Raw genomic sequence first — 12,225 nt, 5'->3', positions numbered from 1 at the left:
ATAGCCCAATGAAATACTGAACATAAATATATCTTGTTGAATAGTTATGAAATTGGGTATGAGAATTTGTACTTGAATATATCTTAATGAAGAACAGGTTAGATATCCATTAAGCTCTAGACAAAGCTATACCGTTATCCTTGGCATTTTGTATATCAGATTGTTTTGTGGTGATCGTACTTCACTAAAAGCTGTAAATAGAAACTGCCAATTTCATAATTGGTCATGAATCTCTTGAAAGCTTTTCTGGTTTCATAGGAAGAAAAAACCTAGAGAGAAAAAATTCATACATCTTTTTATGTTCCCTTATAGTATTTTATAAAAGAATTATGGAAAATGAAATATTCTGTTGCAATTTAGGTGTGACACAGAAAACTAGGGCAACACTTACTTTTAGAAATATCAAGTGTTACTCACTGTTTTAGAATTAATTACATAATTATCCACCAGAACACAAAGATCCCGGGGTACCTTAATGGAAACACTACACTTCCAAATAAAATAATAATAATTATCACCTACTATATTCAAAGCACTTTATTAGCTATAATTTTTTAACTCTCCATATTTCTCCGTGTAAATAAACATCATTAAGAATATTAATCTTTTCTATAGTTTAGAAATAACAAAACTAAGGCAGAGAAATTGATTTGAATGATAAATTAGGCATTATGGTCTTTAATTATTTAAAGAGGCAGGTATTCAATAGGAACGATAGATGTTACTAAAGTACAAAAATAGCTCTTGCAACTATTCATAAATTACAAGGTAGTAATTAATTAAAAGTATCACCTTTCTTCCAAGCCAAATGATCAAATCAATTTAAATTTTGTAAAGAATGTCATGGCTGCCTTGAGACTATTGGAAATGCCTAAGATGCGACAGAACTTACCTTAGAGTCACCGTCCCAGGCGTATGGTAGCCACATGAAGTTGTATGTCATTAAAACCATGGGATTGGGAGGTTGAGGAGATGTAATAAATTGAATGTCACAGAGTTCGAATGAGGGATAAGTCTAGGTTTACACACCACATCTTGCCAACAGAGCAGTGCTTTTTCCAGTGAAACAGCAGCTGTCTGTTACTGTTTTCAGTGAAACACTTGCAGTTTGTTAAGATGACCATGAAAAATGTTAGCTAGAAGCTATGGCCCTCCAGAACACTTGGTGCCCCTTTATTGGACTGTAATCATTAAGGTGAAAACCACCATTGGAACAGACAGTTATAGAGCCAAAGAAAGCTAACACTGTCCCTAAAACAGTGTAGCAAAAAGTCATGGTGAAATGTGACTGTTGAGGCGTAAGTCATAAAGCCTACAAAGCAAAGGGATGTTCTCTGATATAGTGTTCCAGAACTGCAGACTCATTAGCCAGAAAAAAAAAAGGTGTGATTAATGCCCATTTGGGGAGAATCTGAGCTAGAAGGAAGCCAGCCAACTAAACTTCATTTGGGGAGATAAGTAAGACAAATCGTGACCTTGCAATGATCTGAAACAGCTCTACTCTAGGGCCATTTGAGCCAAAGAGTGAATATATTCTAGCCTGACTCTGCCTTGGTCCCCTGAAATGGTTGGACGTGGAGAGAGAAAAGTGCTTTGATGTTTCATCGCAGAAATACCTCTGGTGAATGGACGGCTGCTACAGGGGATGTTTGGGTTAGCTATGTATTTCTTATGCTATCGAATTTATTTTATATGGTGAGAATGCCTTTGTCTGATGGTACCCATTGCCTGAGATATTGATACACAGTATGTGTGCAAGTTTTGAGTTAATTTGGGTATTAGAGTTTAACAGCAAGGTATAAAATATTTTTTCTGAGTAAAGTTTGCTTCCAAAAGTTGGTATCATTTACTTCTTGGTGATAAAGATGTTTCATCTTCTTGATATACAATTGGAAAAAAGTTCCCCACTATCTCACATACCTCTCTAGTTGAAGGCTAAGAATTTGTTGAGATACCATTTGTTCATTATCCACCAATCCTTGAGATATTGAAACCTGAGTTTCCATTTGTATTAAACTTCTACTCAACTGGCAAGAAGTTCTTTTTGATGGTACAGTGTTCAATGGTGTGCTGATTCTTGTCCCTAAGAATCAAAGAAAGAAAAGAACATAACTTAAAAGGCTCAAACTTCACATTAGATACACTGACAAATGAACCATAACATCTCATTCTAAAATTATCATTAACAGAAACATGGTTTAGAAAAGTTTCTAAACTTATACTAAAATAAAAATAAATATTTAAACTTCGTTGTTATATTGAATCTACTTAAGATTGAATTTGTCAGGTCACTTGTCTAAGTTTTGATGTGGTCAGAGTGCACTTAAAATATGAACCTGTGGATGGTCTGTGTTTTTGCATTTCTAAGGATAGAGAAAAGGTGTAGTCTTTTATACATATTGTGATATAGAGGGGTACTTTGTATCTTCATGCAGTGTCTTATTATTTAAACTTAATTAGAAAAATAATTTAAAAGTCTATTTAAAATACATGTATATAAGCTGTGCAATTCTAAGGAAAATTCAGACTGAACAGACTGTGGCCAGTTAAATTTATCTTTCCATAGAGCTGAGAAAACAAATGTTTTTCCTTTGCTCCCCTAACACCCTCACACCCTCTAGATCTTCCTTTATGGACAGCATGCTATTCTTCTCATTTGCCTTTCCTGGCTATTGTAATTTAGGTACCCTCCTTTTCCAGACTCACAGTGAATGGGTTCCTGCTTTTATCTCCCTCCTCCCAACTTTTTTTTGCTCTCTGAATACATTTCACAGACAACCATCTTCCAAAATAACAACATCAATTAATTTTTTAACTTAAAAAAAAAATCTTCTTTAGCCCTGAGTCTGCCCTCTCCATTGATGTGTGGTGTGCAGAAGAGGCTGTGCAGGGATGATAAGCCCCCATTTGTGAAGGCTCTTCTGTAGGAGGCATTTGACGTGCTCATAAACGGCGCCAGTTTATTCAGCCAGCCCTGGCTCCAGGTGAGCTAAAGAGATGACCCACGCATCTCACAGGTCTCCAAAACTGAGCCACGACAGCTGCTGAGGGATGGAAAGCAGCTTTACTTCTGTGCCCGAGACTGGAAATCATTCTTTCTTTGTTTTTGTTTTTGAATAGATAGTATTTTGCTCCTTGATGTTCTCTCTCAGTTAACTATTATGGTTTCTCACCACACTCCTGTCCCCTTTGGCAGAATCTGATGATCTCCGAGGGGACCCTGTACTGGGCCATCAGAGCGCTGCTGTCTCCCAGGATGCTCGCAGTTCGATGGTAGACGCAGGTGGGGCTGAGAGCATCCCCCAGCACCCCCAGGAGCTTCCTCAGATGATGGCTGCAGGTAAATGTCGGTGGCTGGCACAGGACGCAAAAAAGGCTTTTTGAGTCTTTGGTGGAAAGGCTTGCCCAGCCATGAAAAATATGCATTGAACCAGGAGCCTGAGCCCTTAAAGAAATCAGGCCCGGAACCAGTGAAAATCAAAGAGCATTAAGTCAAATTTGACACACTCTGCTGAGTTTTTTTAAAGCTCTATGTTATTTGTTTTTAAATTTTATTTATCTATTTAATTTTTATGGAAGTCAGTGCTTATAAGAAATACATTAGAAAAGTTACTTTAGGTAGACATCTGCATTTCTTTAATGTAATGATGTAAAAGTTTGTAAAGCAGGGAATATATTATAAGATAACAATAAATTTGGTCAGCACCAGTTTTGCTACTTGACAATTATTTTTTTTTATTACATAGTTAGAAGGCATGCCTGCTCAAGAATTACACTTGGAAACAGATGAATTTACTTATCCTTAGTCTACTAAGGCAGTTAACTTGTTTTACCAAGAGAGTATCACTGCTTTGCCTCTCAACCTTGTAACTTAACTAATGTTGTTTTACTGGGAGAAGAAAGAGATTCTTCAGTGTTTTCCCAGGGGTACCTCCTTAATGGCGTGCTATGTATAATATAAACTACATGTCATTAAGTTTCCTCCCAGAAAATATTTAGAAACAGTTTATGTTTATGGCTGGAGAAAACAATGCTATAGGTTTCAGTGCTTTATTTTGTGTGTTTGTGTGTGTGTGTGTGTGTGTGTGTGTGTGTGTGTGTGTGTGGTTTGGGAATATGCTAAATGAAGCCTCACATCTCTAGAAATGTGATTTCCTTTAAAACAAACAGCCTTGCCTGTTGATTCTAACTCATGGTTTGTCTTTCCCTGCAGCAGCCGATGGTTTGGGAAGTATAGCGATAGACACAACCCAGCTCAACATGTCCGTGACAGATCCCACAGCCTGGGCCACAGCCATGAATAATTTGGGCATGGTTCCCGTGGGGTTGCCTGGGCAGCAACTCGTGTCCGGTAAGCTTTCTCCTGGTTTCAAAGATGCTTGCAGTAGTGCCAAAGGGTGTAGGTGACAGGTGCCCAGTAATCTCTCCGCACAGCAAGTGTTGAACATGGTCTTTGATTTATGACTGGGGTATGTTTGGCAGGTTGTGCTTGAGATTCTTTTCCTCATCACTTTTCTCTCCTGCCTAATAGCTATTCTCAGAAAAAGCCACCCTAACTGTTATTGCTATATGCAGCCTTGCAATATCAATTGCATTTTTTACATTGGTAAATAGAATGGCTAATATTTGCTTTCCAATTTACAAAACTCATTCACGTACATTATCGCATTTGATTGCACAGTCTTCCCTTTGTGATAGGTAGGTATTTATTTTTGTTATGGATCCTGTTAATGTTTTCATTTTACAAACAGGGAAACAGAAGACCAGAGATGAGGTAACTTTTCCAGCACCGAGGTGGCATAGCTACTAACTCGGCTCAAGTGACACTAAATTCCACATTTTTTGTCAACCACCCTTCAGAATCATAAAATAATGCATTTAATAGAGAAAATGTTTTAAAATATCATAAAGTCAAAGGTCATTTAAAAGATTTTATCATTTAATTTAGCACATTTATTGAGGATTTTACATGTACCCTGTAAAATGTGCTTTGGCAAATAGAAGAAATATATACATATATGGCTATCCTTGAAGAGCCTTCTCTCTAAATTGAAAAAAAACAGCAACTGAAAGCAATAAAAATAACGTGTAGAATCAAGTGTTAAGTAGCAGTGCAGACTGGTAATATAGTAATTTCCAGATCAATCACTGGGGCTCTGAAGGAAGATGTTATCAGGAAGGTGGGGGGCTTGAGCGATGTCTAGAGAGATAAATAGAATTTGCTCAATAACTCGCTCACTCATTCGTTCACTCAACAAATATTCATTGCGGTACTGTCCTGGGTGCAGGGGCTCCAGCAGTAAACAAAACAGCCATGTTCTGCCCACTCCCCCTCCCCCCCGGAACCTGCAGTGGGGAGGTGACAGTCAGCTCTCATGCTGTGGTCATTGCTATATGGCAGAAGAACAATTCACTTTTGGCCATCAAGTTAGGTGAGGATAGGTGGTATTCACTAAGTAGAAACCAGTTGCTTTTGGAATGTTAGTAAGTTCTACACTCACAAACCTGTGTGCTCTGTGCTGAGTTGACCACACATTGGGTTTCTTTTTTTGTCAATAGCGGCCATAGATGAAAAATTCTAAATTAGCTGTAGTAAATTATATATGTGTGTGTATGAACATATATGTATACATGTACACATACATATATAAAAATATATATTTTGTTTCTTTTTTAATATAACAAGAAAGAACATGAGAGTGGACAGGAGATGGGAAAAGTAGGAAACAGATAAAAAGGAAAGATAAAGATTGAGTTATAAAACATTATACTTAGGATATTTATAAAATTCTCCAAAATGCTATCAAATTCAAATTCATATAGTTGAAGATTAGTCTGTTGTGGGGTGTGTATACATAAGTGACATTTTCTGCGGTTTGAACATGTGTTTATGCAGGTCCTTTTCTCCTAGAGCTAACCTAGACAGATATTGCCTTCTAATAACTGAAGAGTAAAGATTTCCATTTTTCCTCCCATGTTTTCCCAGCTGCCTAATTGAAATGTTTCAGGTATCAGAAACTGCTTTACTTTTGTCTCACCTCCTACTTCTCTCAGAAAATGTTGTGTGACTTCTAGAGTAAGCCCAAACCTTAGTAATTCATTATTTTTCTTATGATTTTGAGTCTTTTGACATTTTAACCATGACCAATTTCCGATTTTCCCAGCAACTTGCCATGAAAAGAATTACAGCCCTGCTCGTTATAGAAGATTTACCGTATCTGCCCTGAATTACATTCTCTATCTCCTGTATTAGCCAAATTGCTTAAACTGTTTTTGAGCCTTTCTGGGTCTTTCTGGGCTTTGACTTCATCATTTCTGCAGCCTGACAATTGAACTGCACTTGGCATTGTTCTCGGGGCCACCGGCCAACTACATTTGTTGATGCAATGTCAGGGTCAGCTTCTGCAGTGTTTGGTTAGTGTGTATATATTTTCTTCCAGTCTTTTTTCTATGTATTTCAATTGTATTGAATACAAAATTTTCTATTATGTGTTTTTCTTAATATCTTATTCTAAACTATTTTTTCCATTTTATTCTTTTATATTAAAAATTTTCAAATATATCAAGTAAATCTTCCCTAGTTTACTTAACTATTCTACTGTTTACATTTAGGCTGTTTCTGTTCTTTCACTCTTACTAGCCAGGTTTCTTTAAGGAACTTAATGTCTCTGAACATTCAAAAGCATTTTACTTTTTCTATAAAATGGTGATCATATATATTTCATGGAGCTGTTGTGAAATTTAAATGGGATAACCTACATAGCCTCCATATTGTGAGTATACATTAAATATTCCTCTTATTCCTTTCCTCTTAATCCTGCCTTTCTTCCTTTTTATTCTTTTTTGTAACAAATAATATTATAGTGAACATTTTTATGCATAAGGTTTTATAGCAGTTAGAATTATTTCCCTTGGATAGACTTTTACATGTAGAACTAGTAGGTCAAAAGAAATGAACATTTTAAAGTTTCTTGTTATGTACCAGGCAGTTAATGTTCAAAATATACGTATGTATTTAATAGTTATTAATTTGATATGCAAAGGTGGCATCCTGTTATTTTACCTTAAATTCTTTTTTAACTACCCTTGTTTATTTCTTTTTTCCCTTCATTTTCTATTCATATTTTCTCTTTTGTAAATAGATTATTCTTATACCATATCCATTTATCAGATAAGGTTCTTGGTAAGTTTTTTTTATTAGTTTATATTTGGGCATTTGTTAAGCATTTCAATCCTTGGACTTCATATTTCCTAAAAATATTTATCTGGTCTATTTTTTGCTTTTAATGTTGGTTCTTTTAAAATAATTGTTGTATTTAATTTTCCCTTTATGAATCCTTTATTCCATTTCTAAATACTGAAAGATTTGCCTACTCTGGAAGTTGTCATATTCCCGATTTTCCATGCCCCCATTGACATAATTCTACCTTTTACTGGAAATTAAATTCTTATATATATTTTTATCTATTTCTGAAGTATCTATTCTGTACTAGTGATTTACTTATTTTTATTTCAGCACCTCGTTGTTTCAGTTCTTACAGTTCGATGGCATATTTGTAGGAAGCATCCTGTGCTCCTTTTACCGAGCCTGGTGTGTGGTGCTGTTGTTTGTTTTCAGTGCTGCCACGGAGCCCCCGGATGCTGCTTCCCGCTCAGTGGCTGCACTGGCCACCTCTGGAGTTGCTCAGTGCGACTATAGAATGTTAGAGGCAGACTTTAATGTTCCAGCAGGGACTTAAAGATTATTTAGTGTAACCTTCCTTCCAAGAAATCCTCTCTAAAACATCTCTGACAGGATTATGGAGAGGCTGGATTTTATGAGTGCTTGGCTTTCTCCCAAAGTTTGTGATATTTCTGAATGACCAACCTCTCTTCCCGTATTTGTTAAAATTAAACTGACACTAAATCCCATTCCTCACAGCTTCTTCAATTTATTGAGAGATTAAAATTATCAGCAAAGCAAGGCGTACATTTTTCATATCCTCTGATTTTATCGAAATAACTTCCCAGGAAATCAAATCCCTCATTACTGTCATCGCACGCCTTCCGCCACGCTGCCTTGCACGCCCACAATTACGCCTCTTTCACTCACCTCTCCTTGATTGTCACCAAACATTCCCCACGGTGATTCCAGTCCCACTTTTATGAGCTTCCCTGTTTACCTTCTTCATGGGAAATGCCACTTGAGATCGTGACATTGAATTTGTTCCTCTTGTCCACAATATGCTGTTATGCTGTTATACCTCAGTCCCACATCCCACACTCCATAGTCCTGGCTGCTCTATGAGATACTATTTACCGTCATATATATTTACTGTGTTTCTTTGTTTTAGTTTTGTGGAGTTTGTTGCCGTTGTTGATGATAGCTTTTTGTTATCAATACTTTGTGCGTTGGTATAGATGCAGGTTTTCTAAACCGGTCTCTTGGAACATGAGTATCCCACAGTTGCTGGATACAACAGTTGTTAGGTATAGTGGATGTCACATAAGTACTTAGGTGGCCCAGCAACAGTGGTCAACTCTGGGTTAAACACAGGTAAATTGCTTTCTTTGTGGGTTTTCTCAAAGCCTTTACTATACTAATGTGCAATAAGCAGTTTTCAAAGAATCGGATCCAGTATGTAGGATTCCCCAAACTTAATTTAGCCTTTAGAAAAATACTTGTTTGCATCTCATGGCACACTAGAATACAGCCATCTAAACCAGATTTTTCCTGTTAATGGTGAAGATCCTTCTCCAATGCCATACATCTTTCCATGCCATATATAATACCCCCTGTATGACCTAGTTTACAATTTTGTTTGTTTATGCTGAACAGTGTCACTCCCTAATCTCAAGTTTCAAAATAACTCTCTTGGGGTCAGGTGTTGCCTGAAACCCTCTTCTCAGTTTTCTGTGTCCCTTTCCAAGAGTCCCCACCTCTGGTGTCACAATCCAAAATCTAGAATATCAAGTCCTGAGCTTTGACACCATCTGTGTGACCAGCTGCTCCCTTCGCATATACTCTGGTGTCTTTCCCAAACTCGTAATCACCTGAAAGGAGATTCGCAAAGCAGGAGCTGAGTCCCCAGGTTTTAAGTTTCGTACCCAGGACTGCTTGGGAACTGGTGGTACTTTCTGGATATTCTGTGGCCCTGAGATAATACCTTGCTCTTCTCTGAACCTTCTGAAATCTCCTTTCCTAGTGTCAACAATCTTTCCACAGATGTAATTGACTTTAGGTTGATACATATCTTTTACAGCAAGTTGCTTAGTATGCTAATTGCCATATTTCAAACACACCTTCTAAAAGGGCATCACACCTCCCAACTAGCTACAGTTGGGGGCATGTACAAGATAGTGCCACATTCTTATCAGTGATTAACGTGGAGCCAGCAAAAGACTTCCTCATGCTTGCAGGTTGGTTGTTAGCACTCCTAATTGTTCCTTGGTTCATGCCTTGCTGTTTCTTCTTCAGAAGCTCAGGATTCATTGTCACTGCTTCGGTTTCCTGCCACCCTAAGAAGGACTTAGCTTTCTAACTCATGGGGAGGCTAAGATGGGTTACAGTCCCCTTCTGTCATCCTCATTACCCTCACCCATTCATGAATTTTTCCACTCGTTTTAATTCTTTTCTGCTTCCTCAGAATATTTTTTTTCCTAATTTCTTTCTTAGGTTGTTTAATCCTCCCAGGGACACCTTTATCGTCTTTAAAATGCCCAGATATGAAGAGGCATTTGTTAAATCCTTTCATCTCCTCAAGCATCACTCTTTGAACTGGGATTTATTGAGCCAGATGTTGTGCTGAACACTGGGAGTATAAGACCTAGACTTTACTGTCATGTTGTAGGGTCTAGTGGGAGAAACAGAAAAGAGTTAATAAGCAAATGCAAATCAACAGCGATAAGTGGTTATGCCACTGATAGGTAAAGGGTGCTGTGGGATGTCACTGAAGAGTGTTGAGAAGAAGAGTGGTAGGGTTAGGATTATATTTTTACAGAGCACGTTTGCAAGCTCTAGAGAGGACTGATGGGAGGGGGGAAACATTGGTAGCCAGGGGAGCAGAGAGTGATAACAGTGGCAGTAGTGCCAGTGATGACCCTGGTAGCGGAGATGCAGCAATGTGAGGGGACTCATGAGACATTTAATTGTAGAACCAACAGGAGCTGCTGACTGAGTCCACATGGAATGTGAGGAGAGTGAAGAATCAACAGTGACTCCTGGCCTTCCAACCTCGGAAACTGGGGAAATGGTGGGGCTCTTTACCAAGAAGAGAAGGGTGGAGGAGTTGTCTAGTTTCTTTTTGGATGTGTTGAGTTTGAGGAACCTGTAGAAAGGAAGGATACGGTGAGCAGTGAGATTTATGGGTCTGAAGCTCAGGAGGAGAGGGTGGATGGAGACGTGGCTTTGGCAGCCACAGCACATCACATGGATGGTTATTGATGCTCTGGGGACCTTAATGCCCAGCCACACTTCTGCTCTGAAATGAGCAAAGGGCCCTCAGCTGCTCACTCAGGTTTCAGCCTAACCTCCAGTTGGGTCTCCAAATCTCTCCATCTATTTCCTCTTTGGAGTCACACTAGATTCCCACTATTGCTGGGCTCCAAGGTTTGCAGGGAGAGAAGTGGTCAGAGATTTAAAAAAAAAAAAATGTAATCTGGGAATCCTGCCTGATTCCCATCTCTTCAGCTTACAGAGACACTCAAGACTGTCTGTCTGTTGATAACCCATCCCACGTACTCATTTTTAAAATGAAAATAATATACCGGCAAACTTATTTTCTTTAGTCCCTTCAGATATTAATGGTGACACTCTCTGACATAGTCATGATTAAGGAACACAGGCTACCTGGTGTATAGCAGTGGGGCTTTCTCTAAAATACATGTTCAGAGTTCTCTTTTGTTTTTATTTTCCATCTGGTTGAAAGATTTCTTTCTATCGAGTGTCAGAAAACAAATAGGCCCTTGACTTGTGTTTCACAATTTATGTACCTGATTTCATTTATTTTTGACAGTTCTGTTACACTTTGCACAGTTATTTACCTTTTTCTCCCCAGGACATTAGGACAGTACACTGTTATATTTATTTATTCATCACAATATTGCTGAAGGTTCAAACTGTGTTTTTTTACAAGGTACTAGAAAAACAGCAATTTATGTGACAGGTAATGCTCTTATGGAGTACTTGCATTTCTAAAGAAGCAGGTTGTTGTCACATAATTGTATTATACCAATGATTAATTATAATTATGGGATGTTATAAAGAGGAATGGGGAGCCTAACTTTGCCTGGAGGTATCAGAGGGGCTTCAGAAAAGGCTTCTCTAAAGAAACAATATTTAGGCTAAGACCTGAAGGATAAATTAGAGTTATCCACATAGCAGGAGGGAAGAGCAGGAAGACATGGGGAATTTGGAAAGATAAGAAAATTCTTAAAGCAGAAAATGCTCTGTGCAAAGACCTGAGATGTTAGTAGCTTATCTCTTTCAAGGAAGAGGAAGGTGGATGTATGTGAGCAGAAGGGGGTGGTTGCGATGCTGGGGGTTGGCAGGGTGGTGCTTGACATGAGTCTGGAGAGGTAGGCTAGGGCTAGATCATGCCTTCCAAAGCATGGAGTAGAGATTTTATTTGAAGTGTAAGCTATTGAAATATTATTTGTTTTTTTCTTTCTTAAAAAAAAAGTACCTGAATTGTTTTTATAGAGATTGGATTGAAGCGTGGCAAGAGGGGAGGCTGGGTTTACATCTAGGAGGCTGCTGTCCACAAAGAGGTGCTGGAAGCAGGTGGCCTAGATGCATCCATGTGGGACTGGAGTGTGGAGCACCTGCCCTGTGCAGGCATTGCCACAGGTGCTGGGGATACACACACACTCTCCTGTAACTTTCATTCTAGTGCTGAGCTTATGATGTGTATCTACAGTATTTCTAGAGATCAGAGAATTTATAGAAAACTGGCTTCAAAAAATATTTGCTTCTGCCTATACCTTGTCCTTCATAAGGTAATTGACATCACTTAAAGCAAATCAAGGATTGTTCTCAGATAACTCTCCACAAATGACAATAGCCTATATCCTTGTTGGCTAGATATATTATAAAATCTTTGTTGAATGTTTAATATAATATATGGTCATTTGAAATATAGTCATTTTTATCTTCCATGGAATGGATAAGGTAAATTTACTTGCTTTGTATTAGATTGACTTCTTCTGAATTATCAATGTATAATTTTTTTCTTTCTTTTTATTCTA

The 12,225-nt window shown here is 38.0% G+C and overlaps 1 protein-coding gene across 1 annotated transcript in view; it reads left to right on the top strand.

Annotated features, from left to right (window-relative positions):
* Positions 1-12,225, top strand: part of ENOX1 (ecto-NOX disulfide-thiol exchanger 1) — a 226,192-nt gene that overhangs the window by 27,985 nt on the left and 185,982 nt on the right. Inside the window, exons 2-3 of the mRNA XM_045567225.1 lie at positions 3,197-3,340; positions 4,214-4,351. Of these exons, the coding sequence (XP_045423181.1) occupies positions 3,197-3,340; positions 4,214-4,351 (282 nt within the window). The remainder of the gene's footprint in view (positions 1-3,196; positions 3,341-4,213; positions 4,352-12,225) is intronic.

The sequence above is a fragment of the Lemur catta genome, chromosome 13 (genome assembly GCF_020740605.2).
Source record: "Lemur catta isolate mLemCat1 chromosome 13, mLemCat1.pri, whole genome shotgun sequence".
In the NCBI taxonomy this organism is placed as follows: Eukaryota; Metazoa; Chordata; class Mammalia; order Primates; family Lemuridae; genus Lemur; species Lemur catta.
This window is presented reverse-complemented; position numbering and strand designations above follow the sequence as displayed.